The 20,150-nt window shown below is 51.0% G+C and overlaps 1 protein-coding gene across 6 annotated transcripts in view; it reads left to right on the forward strand.

Annotated features, from left to right (window-relative positions):
• Nucleotides 1-20,150, forward strand: part of LOC147107996 (3',5'-cyclic-AMP phosphodiesterase 4C-like) — a 373,788-nt gene that overhangs the window by 336,301 nt on the left and 17,337 nt on the right. For all 6 annotated transcript variants that reach the window (XM_086004381.1, XM_086004383.1, XM_086004382.1 and 3 more), the window contains 5 exons: nt 298-410; nt 5,439-5,532; nt 13,096-13,256; nt 14,574-14,672; nt 18,850-19,014. In XM_086004381.1, coding sequence (XP_085860507.1) covers nt 298-410; nt 5,439-5,532; nt 13,096-13,256; nt 14,574-14,672; nt 18,850-19,014 — 632 coding nt within the window. The remainder of the gene's footprint in view (nt 1-297; nt 411-5,438; nt 5,533-13,095; nt 13,257-14,573; nt 14,673-18,849; nt 19,015-20,150) is intronic.

Below are 20,150 nucleotides of genomic sequence, written 5' to 3' on the forward strand. Positions count from 1 at the left end.
GGAGTTCTAGATGTTGAAAAGCAGCTTCAAACCTCCTAGTTCAGGAAATAGATGTTCTGCTAATCGGCTGTGAAAAGATCAGCTTCGGTAGAGAAGAGGGGCTTTCGCCTTTCGCGTTGGCGCTGAGAAATGTGGAGTGGCCTTCTCCCTCTGCCCAGGAACTGAGAGATGAAGGGGCATGCCCAGGCTGAGGGGACTCCGAGCCGACCCTGCGTTGCACCGCGGCCACTGGTGCTTCTGGCAACGCGACCACGATCCGCGGCGTACCTGAACGTCTGTCTGTCTGTCTGTCCCCAGAGGAGAACTCCCACAAGCTGGCCTTCGAGACGCTCGAGGAACTGGACTGGTGTCTGGAGCAACTGGAAACGCTGCAGACGAGGCATTCTGTCAGTGAGATGGCGTCCAACAAGGTAAGCTCATGGTGGGGTGGGCAGGGCGGAGGGTGGGCGGGGCGGGGGGGTGGGTGGGCGGGGCGGGGGGTGGGGTGGGCGGGGCGGTAGATGGGGGAGCAGCCTTGCTCTGTACGGTGCGCTGACGTTAATGGGCTTCCTCCAGACCACTTCACATCCTGATGTCACCGCCCGCCTGAAATGGACCGCGCGGCAAGTCCGGAGTAACATCCGCGGCGGGTAATGGACTTGGGGCGTTCAAGGGGTAAGGGCCGAGCCAGAAAACCTTTCCGGGGGGGGGAGCTGTGTCCACTCCTAATGGAGCATCTGGCTCCTCCTCGGAACGTCATGAACTGGCGTGGCCTCTGACTGAGCTTGTGAGAAAAGTATCATTGCAGGTTGAAAATATCAGTGCATTAGTTGCACGTGACGTTAAAATGGTGCGTGGCTGATCTCTCCCACCCGCACCCCCCCGCTCCCGTTACCATTTGTTTCTCCAGATGCCCGGCAGTGCTGCACTGTCAGAGGCGCCGTCTTTCGGATGAGACGCTAAACGGAGGCCCCGTCTGCCCTCCCGGGTGGACATAAAAAGATCCCTCGGCCACTATTTCGATGAGGAGCAGGGGAGCTCTCCTCGGTGTCCTGGGGCCAACATTTATCCCTCAAACCAACAGCACCTTAAAAAAAGAACCTACATCGACTGGTCAGTCACCTCACTGCTGTCCGCAGGATCTTGCTGTGTGTCAAATGTTTGCCTACGTGACTGCACTTCAAAGTAATTCACCGTGCGTGAGGTGCTTTGTTTCTTAGAGATGCGATCAGATTGATATAGACACAAGACCTTTTTCCTGTTAAGCAGCAAGTTGGTCTCTCTAATTTTCCTGATGCTTGCTCTGAAACCTTAAGAACATAAGAATTAGGAGCAGGAGTAGACCATTCGGCCCCTCGGGCCTGCTCCGCCATTCAATAAGATCATGGCTGATCTTGGACCTCACTTTCCCGCCCGATCTCCATATCCCTCGATTCCAAAAATCTATCGACCAGAGCCTCAACGACTGAGCATCCACAGCCCTCAGAGGGTTGTGAAGCTTTGGAATTCCCATCCCAGAATGAAGAAATTCCTCCTCATCTCAGTCCTAAATGGCCGACCCCTTATCCTGAGACTGTGACCCCCTGGTTCTAGACTCCCCAGCCAGGGGGAAACAACCTCTCGGCATCTTCATCAAGTGACTGTGCCAGTTCTGCATAGGGAGCCATGTTGTCACAAGCCCCCACCCTGTCTCGCTGCTCTGGAGCGAACCAGCAAGGCCCGTCGCCGCTTAAAACCGCGTGTCAGGAACCACCGAGAAACTTAAACCCTAAGAACCAGCCAACAGCCTCTCAACTCGCCCCTCACCGCATGAAGTGCGATCTGATTCCCCCACTCCTCCCGCCACCCCTGTCTCTGCTCCCCATCTACCATTTTACTGCTCTAAAGGATATAGACTCTCCTTCAGTGGGGACCATCCACTGGCGATAGGGGAGCAGTGCGCCGAATAGTCACTAACAGAAAGAATGTAATTTGGGTTCACGGTCTCCTGCAGTGAACTTGTAGCATTTTCGACAGTCGTCCTGGGTAACACATAGGTGTAACACATTCCTCCTGCAACATCACTACAGACCACCTCCCCTCACCCCTGGCCCCCAGAACACCCACTTTTCTCTGGGGCTTCATTCATACCCTGGACAAGCCCTGGCACTGCTGGTCTCAGATTTGGAAACAGGGAAGAGAGATGAATGGTGTCTTCAGAAGATGAAGAGGAGTTGGTTTAAGGAAGGTCCATGGCAGCAGGTAGTGAGCGAGAGAGCGTTACATAGAATTACAGCACAGAAACAAGCCATTCGGCCCAACCAGTCTGTGCCGGTGTTACAGTGAGGGGTGTGGGGTATATCAGAGTGTTACAGTGAGGGGTGTGAGGTATATCAGAGTGTTACAGTGTGGGGTATATCAGAGTGTTACAGTGAGGGGTGTGGGGTATATCAGTGTTACAGTGAGGGGTGTGGGGTATATCAGAGTGTTACAGTGAGGGGTGTGGGGTATATCAGAGTGTTACAGTGTGGGGTATATCAGAGTGTTACAGTGAGGGGTGTGGGGTATATCAGAGTGTTACAGTGTGGGGTGTGGGGTATATCAGAGTGTTACAGTGAGGGGTGTGGGGTATATCAGTGTTACAGTGAGGGGTGTGGGGTATATCAGTGTTACAGTGTGGGGTGTGGGGTATATCAGAGTGTTACAGTGAGGGGTGTGAGGTATATCAGTGTTACAGTGAGGGGTGTGGGGTATATCAGTGTTACAGTGAGGGGTGTGGGGTATATCAGAGTGTTACAGTGAGGGGTGTGGGGTATATGAGAGTGTTACAGTGAGGGGTGTGGGGTATATCAGAGTGTTACAGGGAGGGGTGTGGGGTATATCAGTGTTCCAGTGAGAGGTGTGGGGTATATCAGTGTGTTACAGTGAGGGGTGTGGGGTATATCAGAGAGTTACAGTGAGGGGTGTGGGGCATATCAGAGAGTGTTCCAGTGAGAGGTGTGGGGTATATCAGTGTGTTGCAGTGAGGGGTGTGGGGTATATCAGAGAGTTACAGTGAGGGATGTGGGGTATAGCATAGTGTTACAGTGTGGGGTGTGGGGTATATCAGAGTGTTACAGTGAGGGGCGTGGGGTATATCAGTGTTACAGTGAGGGGTGTGCGATATATCAGTGTTACAGTGAGGGGTGTGGGGTATATCAGTGTTACAGTGAGGGGTGTGGGGTATATCAGTGTGTTACAGTGAGGGGTGTGTGGTATATCGGTGTGTTACAGTGAGGGGTGTGGGGTATATCAGAGTGTTACAGTGAGGGGTGTGGGGTATATCAGTGTTACAGTGAGGGGTGTGGGGTATATCAGTGTTACAGTGAGGGGTGTGGGGTATATCAGAGTGTTACAGTGAGGGGTGTGGGGTATATCCGTGTTACAGTGAGGGGTGTGGGGTATATCAGAGTGTTACAGTGAGGGGTGTGGGGTATATCAGTGTTACAGTGAGGGGTGTGGGGTATATCAGTGTTACAGTGAGGGGTGTGGGGTATATCGGTGTTACAGTGAGGGGTGTGGGGTATATCAGTGTTACAGTGAGGGGTGTGGGGTATATCAGTGTTACAGTGAGGGGTGTGGGGTATATCAGTGTTACAGTGAGGGGTGTGGGGTATATCAGTGTTACAGTGAGGGGTGTGGGGTATATCGGTGTTACAGTGAGGGGTGTGGGGTATATCAGTGTTACAGTGAGGGGTGTGGGGTATATCAGAGTGTTACAGTGAGGGGTGTGGGGTATATCAGTGTTACAGTGAGGGGTGTGGGGTATATCAGAGTGTTACAGTGAGGGGTGTGGGGTATATCAGTGTTACAGTGAGGGGTGTGGGGTATATCAGTGTTACAGTGAGGGGTGTGGGGTATATCAGAGTGTTACAGTGAGGGGTGTGGGGTATATCAGTGTTACAGTGAGGGGTGTGGGGTATATCAGTGTTACAGTGAGGGGTGTGGGGTATATCAGTGTTACAGTGAGGGGTGTGGGGTATATCGGAGTGTTACAGTGAGGGGTGTGGGTTATATCAGTGTTACAGTGAGGGGTGTGGGGTATATCGGTGTTACAGTGAGGGGTGTGGGGTATATCAGTGTTACAGTGGGGGGTGTGGGGTATATCGGTGTTACAGTGAGGGGTGTGGGGTATATCAGTGTTACAGTGAGGGGTGTGGGGTATATCAGTGTTACAGTGAGGGGTGTGGGGTATATCGGTGTTACAGTGAGGGGTGTGGGGTATATCAGTGTTACAGTGAGGGGTGTGGGGTATATCGGTGTTACAGTGAGGGGTGTGGGGTATATCAGTGTTACAGTGAGGGGTGTGGGGTATATCCGTGTTACAGTGAGGGGTGTGGGGTATATCAGTGTTACAGTGGGGGGTGTGGGGTATATCAGTGTTACAGTGAGGGGTGTGGGGTATATCAGAGTGTTACAGTGAGGGGTGTGGGGTATATCGGTGTTACAGTGAGGGGTGTGGGGTATATCAGTGTTACAGTGAGGGGTGTGGGGTATATCGGTGTTACAGTGAGGGGTGTGGGGTATATCAGTGTTACAGTGAGGGGTGTGGGGTATATCAGTGTTACAGTGAGGGGTGTGGGGTATATCGGTGTTACAGTGAGGGGTGTGGGGTATATCAGTGTTACAGTGAGGGGTGTGGGGTATATCAGTGTTACAGTGAGGGGTGTGGGGTATATCAGTGTTACAGTGAGGGGTGTGGGGTATATCGGAGTGTTACAGTGTGGGGTGTGGGGTATATCAGTGTTACAGTGAGGGGTGTGGGGTATATCAGTGTTACAGTGAGGGGTGTGGGGTATATCAGTGTTACAGTGAGGGGTGTGGGGTATATCAGTGTTACAGTGAGGGGTGTGGGGTATATCAGTGTTACAGTGAGGGGTGTGGGGTATATCAGTGTTACAGTGAGGGGTGTGGGGTATATCGGAGTGTGTTACAGGAAATAAGTTTTGTCCACTTCCTATATTACAACAGTGACTACACGTAAAGTAATTAATTGGATGTAATGCACTTTGGGAGATCATGAGGTTATGAAAGGTGCTTTTTTTCCCACTGGGATTCTATTTAAAAGGAATAAGCGGAATAGGATTTGATCCATTGGTATTCTGTACAACGGGAAGTAATTTAATCAATTCGGACTGTATTCAATGGGAATGCCTAGGAGGTATGTAAATTGGAGTTCTATAGAATGGGAATGAACTGGAAGGGACATGATCCATTGGAATTTTGTATAATGGGAGTGAATGGGAAGGAGTTAGCTCCATTGGGATTCTATGCAGTTGTGTTTGTTGAGATATCCCGATATTTGTCTGAGTGACATATCTGGGTAGTTCCCTACGTTGTTTTCTCTTGGCTCGGAAGCATTTGCATGCTCAGTCACAACGCGCCCCGTTTTGAAGGTGCCGGCACCTTTATTTAACGAGTGCCTCTGCTTCTCTCAACAGTTTAAGAGGATGCTGAACCGAGAGTTAACCCATCTGTCCGAAATGAGCCGTTCAGGAAATCAGGTCTCCGAGTTCATAAGCCGCACGTTTTTAGGTGAGCGAAGTATAATGTCCAATATTTGTGTCCACGCGGGTGTCTGTTGTTAGGTGTCAGCCGTGACTCAGTAGGCAGCACTCTGTCTCTCGCCTCTGAGTCAGATGGTCGTGGGTTCGAGCCCCACTCCAGAGACTTGAGCCCCATAATCCAGGCTGACACTCCAGAGCAGTACTGAGGGAGTGCTGCACTGTCGAAGGTGCCGTCTTTTGGATGAGACGTTAAACCGAGGCCCCGTCTGCTCTCTCAGGTGGACGGAAAAGATTCCATGGCCACTACTTTGAAGAATAGCAGGGGCGTTCTCCCCAGTGTCCTGGGGCCGATATGTATCCCTCAACCAACATCGCTAAAACACAGATAATCTGGCCATTGTCGCATTGCTGTTTGTGGGATCTTGCTGTGTGCAAATTCGCTGCCGCGTTTCCTACATTACAACAGTGACTACACTTCAAAAGTACTTCATTGGCTGTAAAAGCGCTTTGGGACGTCCTGAGGTTGCGGAAGGCGCTATAGAAATGCAAGTCTTTCTATCTTGTTAATCTTCAGTCTGACTTAATAGGGACCAGATATCTTACCCAAGCAACGTTGTGGTGGCTGGACAACTTGCTGCCTGGCGTAACACTGCTGTTGTAGATTGGCTGAGATAGAAACGGCCCAATTTTCATTCCCACTGAAATCAAGAGAAGTGAAATATCAGGCAGTTCCTATAACAGGCGGTCGATTTGCCTGGCCAGGTTTACACCCGAGTGTCGCTTTGAAATTCTTCTTAGGCAGTCCCTCGGAGCCGAGGATGACTTGCTTCCACATTAAAGATGAGTTCTCAGGTGACTGATGAGTCCAATGCGGGACCTACAGTCTCTGTCACAGGTGGGGCAGACGGTGGTTGAAGGGGCGGGTGGGTGGGGTGCTTGGGTTGACGTGCGCTCCTTGCACTGCCTGCACTTGGCTTCCGCTTGCTCCCGGCGAAGAGACTCCAGGTGTTCGGCGCCTTCCCGGATGCTTCTCCTCCACTTTGTGCGGTCTTAGGCCAGGGATTCCCAGGTGTCGGTGGGGATGTTACACTTTTTCAAGGAGGCTTTGAGGGTGCCCTTGAAGCATTTCCTCTGCCCACCTGGGGCTCTCTTGCCGTGCCGGAGCTCCGAGTAGAGCGCTTGTTTTGGGAGACTCGTATCGGGCATGCGGACAATGTGACCCGTCCATCGGAGTTGATTGAGCGTGGTCAAAGCTTCGATGCTGGGGATGTTGGCCTGAGCGAGAACACTGACATTGGTGCGCCTATCCTGCCAATGGATTTGCAGGATCTTGCGGAGGCAGCGTTGGTGGTACCTCTCCAGTGCTTTGAGGTGCCTGCTGTACATGGTCCATGTCTCTGAGGCATACAGCAGGGCGGGTATCACTGCTGCTCTGTGGACCATGAACTTAGTGCCGGGTTTGAGGTCCTGGTCTTCAAACACTCTCTTCCTCAGGCGACCGAAGGCTGCACTGGCACACTGAAGGTGGTGTTGGACTTCGTCGTCGATGTCTGCCCTTGTTGACAGTAGGCTCCCGAGGTATGGAAAGTAGTCCACGTTGTCCAAGGCCTTGTCGTGGATTTTGATAATCGGGGGCAGCACTGTGTGGCGGGGGCAGGTTGGTAGAGGACCTTTGTCTTACAGATGTTTAGTGTAAGGCCCATGCTCTCGTACGCTTCGGTGAAGGTGTTGACGATGGTTTGGAGTTCGACCTCCGAGTGAGCACAGATGCAAGCATCGTCTGCATACTGTAATTCGACGACAGAGGATGGGACGACCTTCGATCTGGACTGGAGGTGACGGAGGTTGAACAGTTTCCCGTTTGTTCTGTAAATTAGCTCCACTCCAGCGGGGAGCTTACTGAGGGTGAGATGGAGCATTGCAGCAAGGAAGATCGAGAAGAGCGTTGAAATTCTACCCCAATTGTCTTCAACTGGACCCCGAATGTACAAATGCAATCTGTGGACTGTTGTTAATGAGGGAAGTTTACAACGTGCAAGGTCAAACATCATGGTGCGTAGGCTGTGTAGCCCCGAGGGGTGGAGGTTATAGTGAATAGAACACTCTGGTCACTATTCCACGCTGAGGATATCCTGCTGAGACTGTCCCGGCCTTCCACCTTCCACCCTACGGAAACTTGAACTCATTCAAATCTCTGCTGCCCCGTGTCCTAACTCGCACCAAGTCCCGTTCACCCATCACCCTCTGTGCTCACTGCCCCGTGTCCGAACTCGTACCAAGTCCCGTTCACCCATCACCCCCTGTGCTCACTGCCCCGTGTCCGAACTCGCACCAAGTCCCGTTCACCCATCACCCCCTGTGCTCACTGCCCCGTGTCCGAACTCGCACCAAGTCCCGTTCACCCATCACCCCCAGTGCTCACTGCCCCGTGTCTGAACTCGCACCAAGTCCCGTTCACCCATCACCCCCAGTGCTCACTGCCCCGTGTCTGAACTCGCACCAAGTCCCGTTCACCCATCACCCCCTGTGCTCACTGCCCCGTGTCCTAACCCACACCCAGTCCCGTTCACCCATAACCCCCTGTGCTCACTGCCCCGTGTCCTAACTCACACCCAGTCCCGTTCACCCATCACCCCCTGTGCTCACTGCCCCGTGTCCGAACTCGCACCAAGTCCCGTTCACCCATCACCCCCAGTGCTCACTGCCCCGTGTCTGAACTCGCACCAAGTCCCGTTCACCCATCACCCCCAGTGCTCACTGCCCCGTGTCTGAACTCGCACCAAGTCCCGTTCACCCATCACCCCCTGTGCTCGCTGACCTACATCAGCTCCAGGTCCGGCAACGCCTCGATTTTAAAATTCTCATCCTTGTTTTCAAACCCCTCCGTGGCCTCTCCCCTCCCTATCTCTGTAACCTCCTCCAGCCCCACAACCCTCCGAGATCTCTGCGCTCCCAAGGGGCTTCACAGGAGCGATTATCGAACAAAATTTGACACCGAGCCACATAAGGAGATATTAGCACAGGTGACCAAAAGCTTGGTCAAAGAGGCAGGTTTAAAGGAGCGTCTTAAGGAGTCATACCTCGCACAAAGGAAGATGGTTGTGGTGGCTGGAGGTCAATCATCTCAGCCCCAGGACATCGCTGCAGGAGTACCTCAGGGCAGTGTCCTCGGCCCAATCATCTTCAGCTGCTTCATCAGCGACCTTCCCTTCATCATAAGGTCAGAAATGGGGATGTTTACTGATGATTGCACAGTGTTCCATTCAAAATTCCTCAGATAGTGAAGCAGTCCATGCCCGTGCTGTACTATTCTATGCAGCAAGACCTGGACGACATTCAGGCTTGGATTGATCAGTGGCAAGTAACATTTGCGCCACACAAGTGCCAGGCAATGACAGTCTCCAACAAGAGAGAGTCTAACCATCTCCCGATGACATTCAATGGCATTACCATCGCCAAATCCCCCACCATCAACATCCAGGGGGGGTCACCATTGACCAGAAACTCAACTGGACCAGCCACATAAATACCGTGGCTACCAGAGCAGGTCAGAGGCTGGGTATTCTGCAGCGAGTGTCTCACCTCCTGACTCCCCACAGCCTGTCCACCAACTACAAGGCACCAGTCAGGAGTGTGAGGGAATACTCTCCGCTTGCCTGGATGGGTGCAGCTCCAACAACACTCTGGAAGCTCGACACATTTTAACTTCTTGGGAGTCCATTTAGCTGCATGCCTCCCTGAGGAGATTGACGGGGTTGGGTAGAGGCCATGTTGTATGTGCGCTATAGCCAGATGGGCATGATGGGGGCATCAGGGTTCGAGCTTGAGAATCAAGTTTCAATGATTTGTGGACAAAAAGATGCACTAAATTAAATCATTCAGCAAATGGTGGACGCTAGCCCTTTAAGAAGAATGGGCTGGCTAGAAAGAACTTGCATTTATATAGCGCCTTTCACGACCTCAGGAACGCTTTACAACCAATTAATTACTTTTGAAGGGTGGTCACTGATGGAATGTAGGGAAAAGCAGAAGCCAATTTGCGCACAGCAAGCTCCCACAAACAGCAAAGTGATAATGACCAGGGCATCTGTTTTTAGTGATGTTGGTTGAGGGATAAATATTGGCCCCAGGACACCGGGGAGAACTCCCCATGCTCTTCTTCGAAATAGTTGCCGTGGGATCTTTTACATCCACCTGATGGGGGGCAGACTGTTTAACGTCTCATCTAGAATAGGGCCTTTAATATTGCAGGCCGGGTCTCGGGAGACCAGTTGGTGTAGGAGCGTACCGTTAGGCTGCATTGCCGTTCTTGCTCTGCGCCAGCGGATACGGCGCAGGCAGAGGGGAAACGCACGGTCGCGTGGCCGTGACATAACAGTGAGTGTGGCACTGGCACACGAAACGCATAGCGGGGCGGGGGATGCTCACAGCATGACATAACAGCATCGTAAGGGAGGGGTCCATAATCAATTACAATAATTTTATTTATATAGCCCCTTTAACGTAGTAAAACGTCCCAAGGTGCTTCACAGGAGCGATTATCAAACAAAATTTGACACCGAGCCACATAAGGAGATATTTGGACAGGTTGGTCACAGAGGTAAGTTTTAAGGAGCATTTGAAAGGAGGAGAGAGAGGAGGAGAGGTTTAGGGAGGGAATTCCAGAGCTTAGGGCCCAGGCAGCTGAAGGCACGGCCGCCAATGGTGGAGCGATTATAATCAGGGATGGACAAGAGGCCAGAATTGGGGGAGCGGTTCGGCTGATTTATATATAGAATAACAAATACCCGGGAGTGAGTTACAGGCTGGAATCTAATCGAGGGGTTCGGGGGGTTTATATATAGAATAACAAAAACCCGGGAGTGAGTTACAGGCTGGAATCTAATCGAGGGGTTCGGGGGGTTTATATATAGAATAACAAAAACCCGGGAGTGAGTTACAGGCTGGAATCTAATCGAGGGGTTCGGGGGGTTTATATATAGATTAACAAATACCCGGGAGTGAGTTACAGGCTGGAATCTAATTGCGGGGTTCGGGGGGTTTATATATAGAATAATAGATACCTGGGAGTGAGTTACAGGCAGGAATCTAATCGAGGGGTTCGGGGGGTTTATATATAGAATAACAGATACCCGGGAGTGAGTTACAGGCTGGAATCTAATTGAGGGGTTCGGGGGGTTTATATATAGAATAACAGATACCCGGGAGTGAGTTACAGGCTGGAATCTAATTGCGGGGTTTGGGGGGTTTATATATAGAATAACAGATACCCGGGAGTGAGTTACAGGCTGGAATCTAATTGCGGGGTTTGGGGGGTTTATATATAGAATAACAGATACCCGGGAATGAGTTACAGGCTGGAATCTAATTGCGGGGTTTGGGGGGTTTATATATAGAATAACAGATACCCGGGAGTGAGTTCCAGGCTGGAATCTAATCGAGGGGTTTGGGGGGTTTATATATAGAATAACAGATACCCGGGAGTGAGTTACAGGCTGGAATCTAATCGAGGGGTTCGGGGGGTTTATATATAGAATAACAGATACCCGGGAGTGAGTTCCAGGCTGGAATCTAATCGAGGGGTTTGGGGGGTTTATATATAGAATAACAGATACCCGGGAGTGAGTTCCAGGCTGGAATCTAATCGAGGGGTTCGGGGGGTTTATATATAGAATAACAGATACCCGGGAGTGAGTTCCAGGCTGGAATCTAATCGAGGGGTTTGGGGGGTTTATATATAGAATAACAGATACCCGGGAGTGAGTTACAAGCTGGAATCTAATCTAGGGGTTCAGGGGGTTTATATATAGAATAACAGATACCCGGGAGTGAGTTACAGGCTGGAATCTAATCGGGGGGTTCTGGGGGTTTACATATAAAATAACGGTTACCTGGGAGTGAGTTACAGGCTGGAATCTAATCGAGGGGTTCGGGGGGTTTATATATAGAATAACAGATACCTGGGAGTGAGTTACAGGCTGGAATCTAATCGAGGGGTTCGGTGGGTTTATATATAGAATAACAGATACCCGGGAGTGAGTTACAGGCTGGAGTCTAATCGAGGGGTTCGGGGGGTTTATATAAAGAATAACAGATACCTGGGAGTGAGTTACAGGCTGGAATCTAATCGAGGGGTTCGGGGGGTTTATATATAGAATAACAGATACCTTCATGCTAGGAAGCAGTTTCTTCTCCCTCAGCCTCCTCTACCTCACCAACGTGGCCATACAGCTTGTGTGGCACAGGACGGCGAGCGTCGGTGGGCTGCTAGACGCTGGAGGCCGTTGCAGACGAACCTGATCCCCGCTCTCGCGCAACGCGTCCTCGTGCGCACTCTCCGTCAGTGTGACCGGGCGGAGGTGAGGAACACTGGCTGCAGTTTGCCTGCACAACACAGGGGTGCTGAGGCCCACTGAGGGGCCCTGAACACCGCACCGGATCTGAACCTGGAGGTCGGCATGGTGAGTACCGCACAGGGCGATCCCACCTTGCCCCCCCACCCCCTCAGTTCCATAGACTTGTAATAAAAACGGAAAATGCTGGAAATACTCAGCAGGTCAGGCAGCTTCTATGGAGAGAGAAACAGAGTTAACGGGATGGATTTTCATTCAGAAGTCGTGAAGGAGGCGGGACTACAACTTTCGGGTTTTAGTCCCGCCTCCATCGAGATGCGGCCAATACACGCGATTTTCCCTTGATTGACCTTGTTGAGCCTGCCCAGCGGGCTCAGCAGGCCAATTAAGGGCCACCTGGCAACAGATGACATCACAGACTGAAATTTCATCTGTCAAGAGGTTTTGACAGATGAAATATCAGCGTTTCACAGCTGTTTGAAGCTGTCAAACACTGACAGTCTGACTTCTAACCTGAGTCCTTCTACACAGACTCAGTTAGAAATCTCGCCGGCACTGAAAGCTGCAGGCTGTCACTTTTGACAGCTCACGGCCATTCTGCTTTCTGTGCCGGCTGAATGATGGACTCCCGAAGCCTAGAGGAAGGAAGGCTGTAAAGGTAAGTACAGGTAATTTAAACTTCTTTACACACTTTAGACACACCAAACACACTTACCTTTGCACTCATGCACCCATCACTCACCTGAACACCGACATCTCGACCCCTCCAAGTCCTTCAACCCGACGGCCCACCTCCTCTAACCTGGCGTGGTTTGGAGCTGTCGGGAATCCCACACGACACCCCTCAAAATAGGGATTAGGCTAAAAACTGCCTGTTAACAGGCAGTTAATTGGCACTAATCCCTTCCCGCCTCGGGTCGGCGGGTCCCAGTGCGGGGCGGGTACGCGCCTCATTTGAAACTTACATGGAGGCGGGTTTTGGGCGGGATGGTGTCGGGACCCCCGAATTCGGGATTTTAGCCCCCCGCACGCCTAAAAGCCCACCTCACGGCACACTGAAAATCAACCCCAACGTTTCAGCTCGATGACCCTTCATCTAAACCTTTGTATCAGTAGATTTGAACTGGTGCCACTGTATTGGAGCCTGTGCTGGAGTGCGAGCAGCTCCAACACTGAGAATTTATCTCCAGTTATTTAAAAACAAACGTTTGTAAACGCCTGTTCTCTTCTATTGCAAGACAAACCGCATGAAGTGGAAATCCCGCAGACAGTCACGAAAGACAAGAAACTGGAGGCCATGGGACATATCAGCGGCCTGAAACACAGCTTGAGCACGGTCTCCTACGTTGATGTTCCTCGCTTCGGAGTCAAATCCAGCAATGAATTGCAGCTGGGGAAGGTACAAAAAAATCTTTCTACACCTTTTAGCTCATCAACCTGGCTGACTTGATTTTGTGTCAAGTAGACAATTAAATGTCGAGAGTGGAACATTTAGGTATCAGAGACATCTCAGCTCACGCAGAGTAAAGCTCCCTCTACACTGCCCTATCAAACACTCCCAGGGCAGGTAGAGCACGGGGTTAGATACAGAGTAAAGCTCCCTCTACACTGTCCCATCAAACACTCCCAGGGCAGGTACAGCATGGGTTAGATACAGAGTAAAGCTCCCTCTACACTGTCCCGTCAAACACTCCCAGGGCAGGTAGAGCACGGGTTAGATACAGAGTAAAGCTCCCTCTACACTGTCCCATCAAACACTCCCAGGGCAGGTACAGCACGGGTTAGATACAGAGTAAAGCTCCCTCTACACTGTCCCATCAAACACTCCCAGGGCAGGTACAGCACGGGTTAGATACAGAGTAAAGCTCCCTCGACACTATCCCATCAAACACTCCCAGGGCAGGTACAGCATGGGTTAGATACAGAGTAAAGCTCCCTCTACACTGTCCCATCAAACACTCCCAGGGCAGGTACAGCACGGGTTAGATAGAGAGTAAACTTGAGTTTAATTGCTGTGGTGTCAGGGATATTTGTAGTTTCGAAAGAGTTGGTCCGTTTCACGCGACAGGACAGAAGCACCGAGAATGAAGTAGCTTTCTTTTGTTGCGACTGTTTTTGCTTCTGTAACGAAACGTGTGGAGCGTGAGAGCTGGAGTGTCACGCCCGCATATCCCGGCGTACCGCAGCTCATGCTATGTCTCTGGGTACGCTGTTTTGTAAGTTCAGGAACATCGTATCATGTTCAGAGTCAGTGTGTTTCCTGTTGAGGCTAAAAGTCAAATAGCTGTTGAGTAAAAACTGAATTCTTACGAGCGCACTCCAGAGCAACGTTCCCTTTAATTTTTTTTTAGGTGCGCGGCCCATTCGAAATACCGCGCTTGCGTGGTTTTTACCATTTAAAAACCGGTGAGCCGGCTGCGGGGGGAGCTGCAGAGCACTGTGCGGCCGCGTAACTTAAAAGGACCATTGCTCGAGAGGCTGCAGATATTCTGGCTGTGATCATTTACGTTACTGGGTTATCCCCCCTTGTTTCTTTATACTTGTTTCTGAAGTGTGACGCAGAAAATTGAGTGTGATGCTTGAAGTGCGACAGGGAAAGTGTGACAGACGTACGTCGGTAGATAGATATGGTGCACAGGCGAGCATGTGCTCTCTGCGTAATCGCGGTGATTAATTTATTAACCAACTCTCAAACGTTGCTTTTGTGCTCCTTCAGGAATTGGAACATATCAATGATTGGGGTCTAGATATCTTTAAATTGGGGGAATATTCCGGCCACCGACCGCTAACAGTTTCTCTGTACGCCATCTTTCAGGTAAAAAAAAATATTCTGTTTTAATATATTTTCTACATGTTTTTGTGATTTTGAGCAATTGTTTTGTGTTAGCTCTTTGGAGCCGGCTTGCTTGGCAAAGTCCCACGGGTGACAGGCAATACAATTCCGTAACGTGACAGCGTATAGTGTAGGGATTGGGAAGGGTCAGATGGGCCTCACTAGGCCCCTTCCGGCCTTGAACGTCCCTGTCCTTCAGTTACGTGAGTGCAGTATGGGTCATTGGGAAGAGTTCCCAGGCTCAGTGTTTGGGCTGACATCCGATGGGAGTTGCGAGTCATAGAATCATAGAAATTTACAGCACAGAAGGAGGCCATTCGGCCCATTGTGTCCGTGCCGGCCGAAAAAGAGCTCTCCAGCCTAATCCCACTTTCCAGCTCTTGGTCCGTAGCCCTGTAGGTTACGCCACTTCAGAGAGGCAGAGGCAGAGGCTGTCTGTCTTTTCAAGTACTTTTTAAATGTGATGAGGGTTTCTGCCTCTACCACCCTTTCAGGCAGTGAGTTCCAGACCCCCACCACCCATTGGGTAAAAAAAGTTCTCCTCAACTCCCCTCTAATCGTTCTACCAATTACTTTAAATCTGTGCCCCCTGGTTATTGACTTCTCTGCTGAGGGAAATAGGTCCTTCCTATCCACTCTATCCGGGCCCCTCATAATTTTAAGAGGGTAAAGGAATTGCCGATGTGCCAACTGTCAGCATCACAATGACACCTGGAGGGCGCGTTGCCAGAAGCCTGTCCACCAGGCCCAGAGTCGCCAACTCTTTTTGTTGGGATGCATGCCTGGAGATTTCATCACATGGCCTCCAATTGCCCCGCCCCCCACTCTCCCGCCATTGGTCGCGGCGCCCCACCTTCCCACAGCCAATTGGAAAGCGAGCAGACTCTTTGTTACCCGATTAGATGATTCTTGACTGTCAGCCTTTCCCTCCCCACCGCCATCTCCAACATTTTTGTCGGAGAGTGGGGAGAAAAAAAACCTTGTTTTTTTTAACACCCCTAGGATTTTTCTCCCGGGTGTTGCTCGCTGCAGTGTCCTGGAGATTTAGGGCTAAAAATTAAGTAGCGCCCCAATTGAGGCGCAGTGCCCCGGAAAAATTAGTGCCCCCGCGCTGGAAATTGAGTGGTTGCGCCCCAAAAGGGAAGCGGGGTGCTACTGGAGGCGCCCCGCATCCCTCTTGGGGCGCTGCGAGTGAATATCGTGGCGCTACGTGCCGCAGCGCCACACGCTGCAGCACGTCGCACCGCGGTTTTGCAGGCCTTCCTCCCCTTCTTAAAGGGGAGGGGCCTTGTGCAGCGCGATCTGGGGCCCAGCTGGGCCCCCGGGGATCGGGAGTGCAGGCAAAAGAGCCTGGCACTCAAGAGAAGTGCCGGGCTCTTGGAGCGCAGCCAGCACTCCGCAGGGGGGGGTGGAGTTCAGGAGGTCTGGGACGGGAGCGCAGGCAGGTGCTGGCAGGCGGCCAGCAACAAAAATGGCTGCCCCGCACCTCGCCTTTAAATTGCGCCTCCCCGGCCGCAGGTACGCCCCCCTGACCCTGTCGGACATAGCGTCCGGTGGTAAATCAGGGGGCGCTCCCGAAGATCGCGGCCGGAGCGTTAGCAGGGTGCTGTGCACACCAATGACGTCATCGCCAGCGGCGCAGCGCTGCAGGGCGCTACCAGTTAGCGCCACCACTAACCTCCCGCTGAATTTTGCGAGAGGTGTGGGCAGTGCCGCGCCCGGGCGCTAGTTGCTTTGCGCCTTCTTAAGGCACTAACGGTTGGCGCTACCAACTGAATTTTTCCCCCTTAATCTTTAATTCCTGGAGACTCCAGGGTAATCCATGAGGGTTGGCAACCAATGTTCCCCCTAATTTTTTTTTCTAGTACGCGGCCCCTTTAACTGGGTGTGCAGTCCATTCAAATTTTCGCGTATGTGCGGTTTCTTCCCTGTAGAAGCCAGTGAGCGGCCTGCGCGCGACCTCCAGACGGCGGCTGCGCAGCTTAGCGAGAACATTGTTGGCAACCCTAACCAGGCCTTGTGTGCCGTTCCAGGAACTGTTATCTAACCTGAGCCATTTCTTAGACTATGAGGTAGATGCTGGTGATACAGTAGGAATGCACAGAGAAGCCCAACTAGAGACCAAGGAGGAAGACAAGACAACTTGGATTCTCAGGTTCACTCAGTGCAGCAGTGTAGGAACAAGAGACATTTATGAAGCAGCGAAAGGCCCTTTAGGCCCCGACAACCCTGCCCCCTTTTTCTGATTGATCTCAACCCCATCCTCTCGCCCTACCCCTCACTCCATAGGGACAGGAGGAGGCCATTCAGCCCCTCAAGACTGTTCCGCCATTCAATGAGGTCATGGCTGACCTGTACCTTAACTCCTTCCACCCTCCTTGGCTCCATATCCTTTTATACCCTAGTCTAGCAAAAATCTATTGCTCAGATTTAAAATGATTAACTGAGCCCCAGCATCTACTGCTCTTTGTGGGAGAGAGTGCCACACTTCTACCGCCCTGTGCGTGAAGAGGTGTGACGTAAGAAAACTACTCGGCACTCGGTCTAAGCATTAAACAAAACTTTAATCAACTGTTTTACAACATGGAGGTCTCATTGTGTCCTTCACTAGTACCTGTTAAGAATGTCCTGCGCAAGCTGGGCCCGTGCCTGAGTATTTATACTCTCCCTGGACAGCGCCACCCGCAGGTCGCTCAGTATTATTTCATAAGTCTTTCTTTCATGAATGACTGATTCATGTCAAGCTGTTTCCTAACTTCTCTCCTGAACGGCCTGGCTCTGATTTTAAGGTTTTGTCCCCCTTGTCCTAGACTCCCCGACCAGCAGGAAAAGTTTCTCTCTATCTACCCAATCAATTCCTTTCCAAATCCTAAAAACCTCAATCATGTCATCCCTTAACCTTCAAAATTCCAGGGAATTCAAGCCTAGTTTATGTAATCTCTGCTCATAATCTAGCCCTTGGAGCCCTGGTAACATTCTGTGCTGCCCTCCCTCCAAGGCCAGTGTATCCTCTCTAAGGTGCGGTGCCCAGAACTGTACACCGCGCTCCAGATGTGGTCTAACCAGGGCTTTGTACAGCTGTAGTAAAACCTCCTCCCCTTTATATTCCAGCCCTCTCGTTATAAAGACCAACATTCCATTAGTCTTTCTGATTATTTTTTTGTACCTGAAAACTACATTTCAGTGATCTGTGTACACGGACCCCTCAATCTCTTTGGACCGCCACTGTTCCCAGCTTTTCACCATTTAAATAATACACAGATCTATCCATCTGCGTTGAAATCCATCTGCAGTTTCGCCCACTCAACAGCAACAACAACAACCTGCATTTATATAGCGCCTTTAACATAGTAAAACGTCCCACGGCGCTTCACAGGAGCGTAAATCAGACAAAAAATTTGACACCGAGCCACGTAAGGAGAAATTAGGGCAGGTGACCAAAAGCTTGGTCTATCACTTAATCTATCAATGGCTCTGTAATTTTATGCTCCCGTCTACACTACTTACCATGCCAACAATCTTGTGTCATTAGCAAACTTTTATATATGGCTCTCTATTGCGTTATCTAAGTGATTAATAAATAAAAAGGGTCTCTCCAGAAAGACATCTAGTTGTCTTCTGACCCTATTGACACTGTCCACTTCAATGCCCTTCACTAGTAGCTAATTCCACAACTCGGTTACCCTTCCGGTGAAATGGCAGCCCCTGCCCTCCCTTCTCACTCCTAACACCTTTGACCTGTGCCCCTTAGGAACACACCCAACAGTCTATCAAATGTTTTCAACTTGTTTTGGGCTAGAATAGGCTGGGAAATTTGCTGCCGAATAATATTTAGTGTTTTTTTGTGCCCACAAGAAACTGGATTCAGATTGCCCCAAGATCATTCCACAGAAGACCCTTACTGTGACCAGACGGAGGGGCCTGGGCTGGGGTTCCACCAAGGTACCAGAGGGAGAAGGCCAACGTCTCAACCCACTGTGCCCCCCTACCCCACCCCCTTCAGTCCTTCTGGAATTTTCAGATTTAATTCTCAACATTTCATAATTTGCCCAGAAAATGTGCAGCAATCAGGTCAAATTTTCCAAAGTGATTTAGGCGGGGTGTTATCAAAGGGCTCCAACTGTTCATTGAACTTCCATTCTTTGCTCTCGCTTTGAAGCAGCGACAGCTCTTGAACACATTTAAGATTCCGGTCGAAACTTTCCTCACGTACATGGTGACCCTTGAAGACCACTACCACACTGACGTGAGCTACCACAACAACTACCACGCCGCGGACGTGACCCAGTCCACGCACGTCTTGCTACTGTCACCAGCCTTAGAGGTGAGTGTCGATTGCTTTGGAATTGTGTTTCTTTTTTAGATGGTTGCTCCTAGCTCAACCTCAAGGGGATGAATTTGCTCCATTTTTAACATTCCTGGGTTTGTGGGCGTCGTTGGCAAGGCCAGCATTTATTGCCCATCCCTAGTTGCCCCTTGAGACGGTGGTGATGGGCCTTCTTCTTGAACCGCTGCTGTCTGTCCAGTGAAGGTGAGTTAGGTGGCGGGGGGGTGGTTTCAGGATTTTGGACCCAGCGGCAGAACACCGAGTTTCCGTCAAACTTTCAGGAGAAGCCCCGACAAAATTCACCCTTCTCCGAGGCATCTTATTGGGAAACTTGGGTGAAGTCAAGGCCCACAGTGGAGCAAAACACCAAAGTTTAAAAAGGTAGGAGAAGGTGGTGAGCTGCAGGAGGACCGTAGTGGTCAAGTGAAGCCAAGTTTGGATTTTAACTACATCAGCTTGTATTTATACAGCGCCTTTAATGTAGTAAAATGACCCAAGGCGCTTCACAGGAGCGATTATCAAACAAAACTTGATACCGAGCCACGTAAGGAGATATTAGGACACGTAACTAAAAGCTTGGTCAAAGAGGTAGGTTTTAAGGAGCGTCTTAAAAATGGAGAGCGAGGTAGAGAGGTTTAGGGAGGGATTTAAAAAAAAGATGTATTTATTCATTCACGGGATGTGGGCGTCGCTGGCAAGGCCAGCATTTATTGCCCATCCCTAATTGCCCTTGAGAAGGTGGTGGTGAGCCGCCGCCTTGAACCGCTGCAGTCCGTGTGGTGAAGGTGCTCCCACAGTGCTGTTAGGGAGGGAGTTCCAGGATTTTGACCCAGCAACGATGAAGGATCGGCCGATATATTTCCAAGTCAGGATGGTGTGTGACTTGGAGGGGAACTTGGAGGTGGTGGTGTTCCCATGCGCCCGCTGCCCTTGTCCTTCTAGGTGGAAGAGGTCGCGGGTTTGGGAGGTGCTGCCGAAGAAGCCTTGGCGAGTTGCTGCAGTGCATCTTGTAGATGGTACACACTGCAGCCACGGTGCGCCAGTGGTGGAGGGAGTGAATGTTTAAGGTGGTGGATGGGGTGCCAATCACTTCTAGAGCTCGGGGCCCAGGCAGCTGAAGGCGCGGCCAATGG

The sequence above is a fragment of the Somniosus microcephalus genome, chromosome 13 (genome assembly GCF_052327205.1).
Source record: "Somniosus microcephalus isolate GS21.2 chromosome 13, FLI_Smic_1.0, whole genome shotgun sequence".
Lineage (NCBI taxonomy): Eukaryota > Metazoa > Chordata > Chondrichthyes > Squaliformes > Somniosidae > Somniosus > Somniosus microcephalus.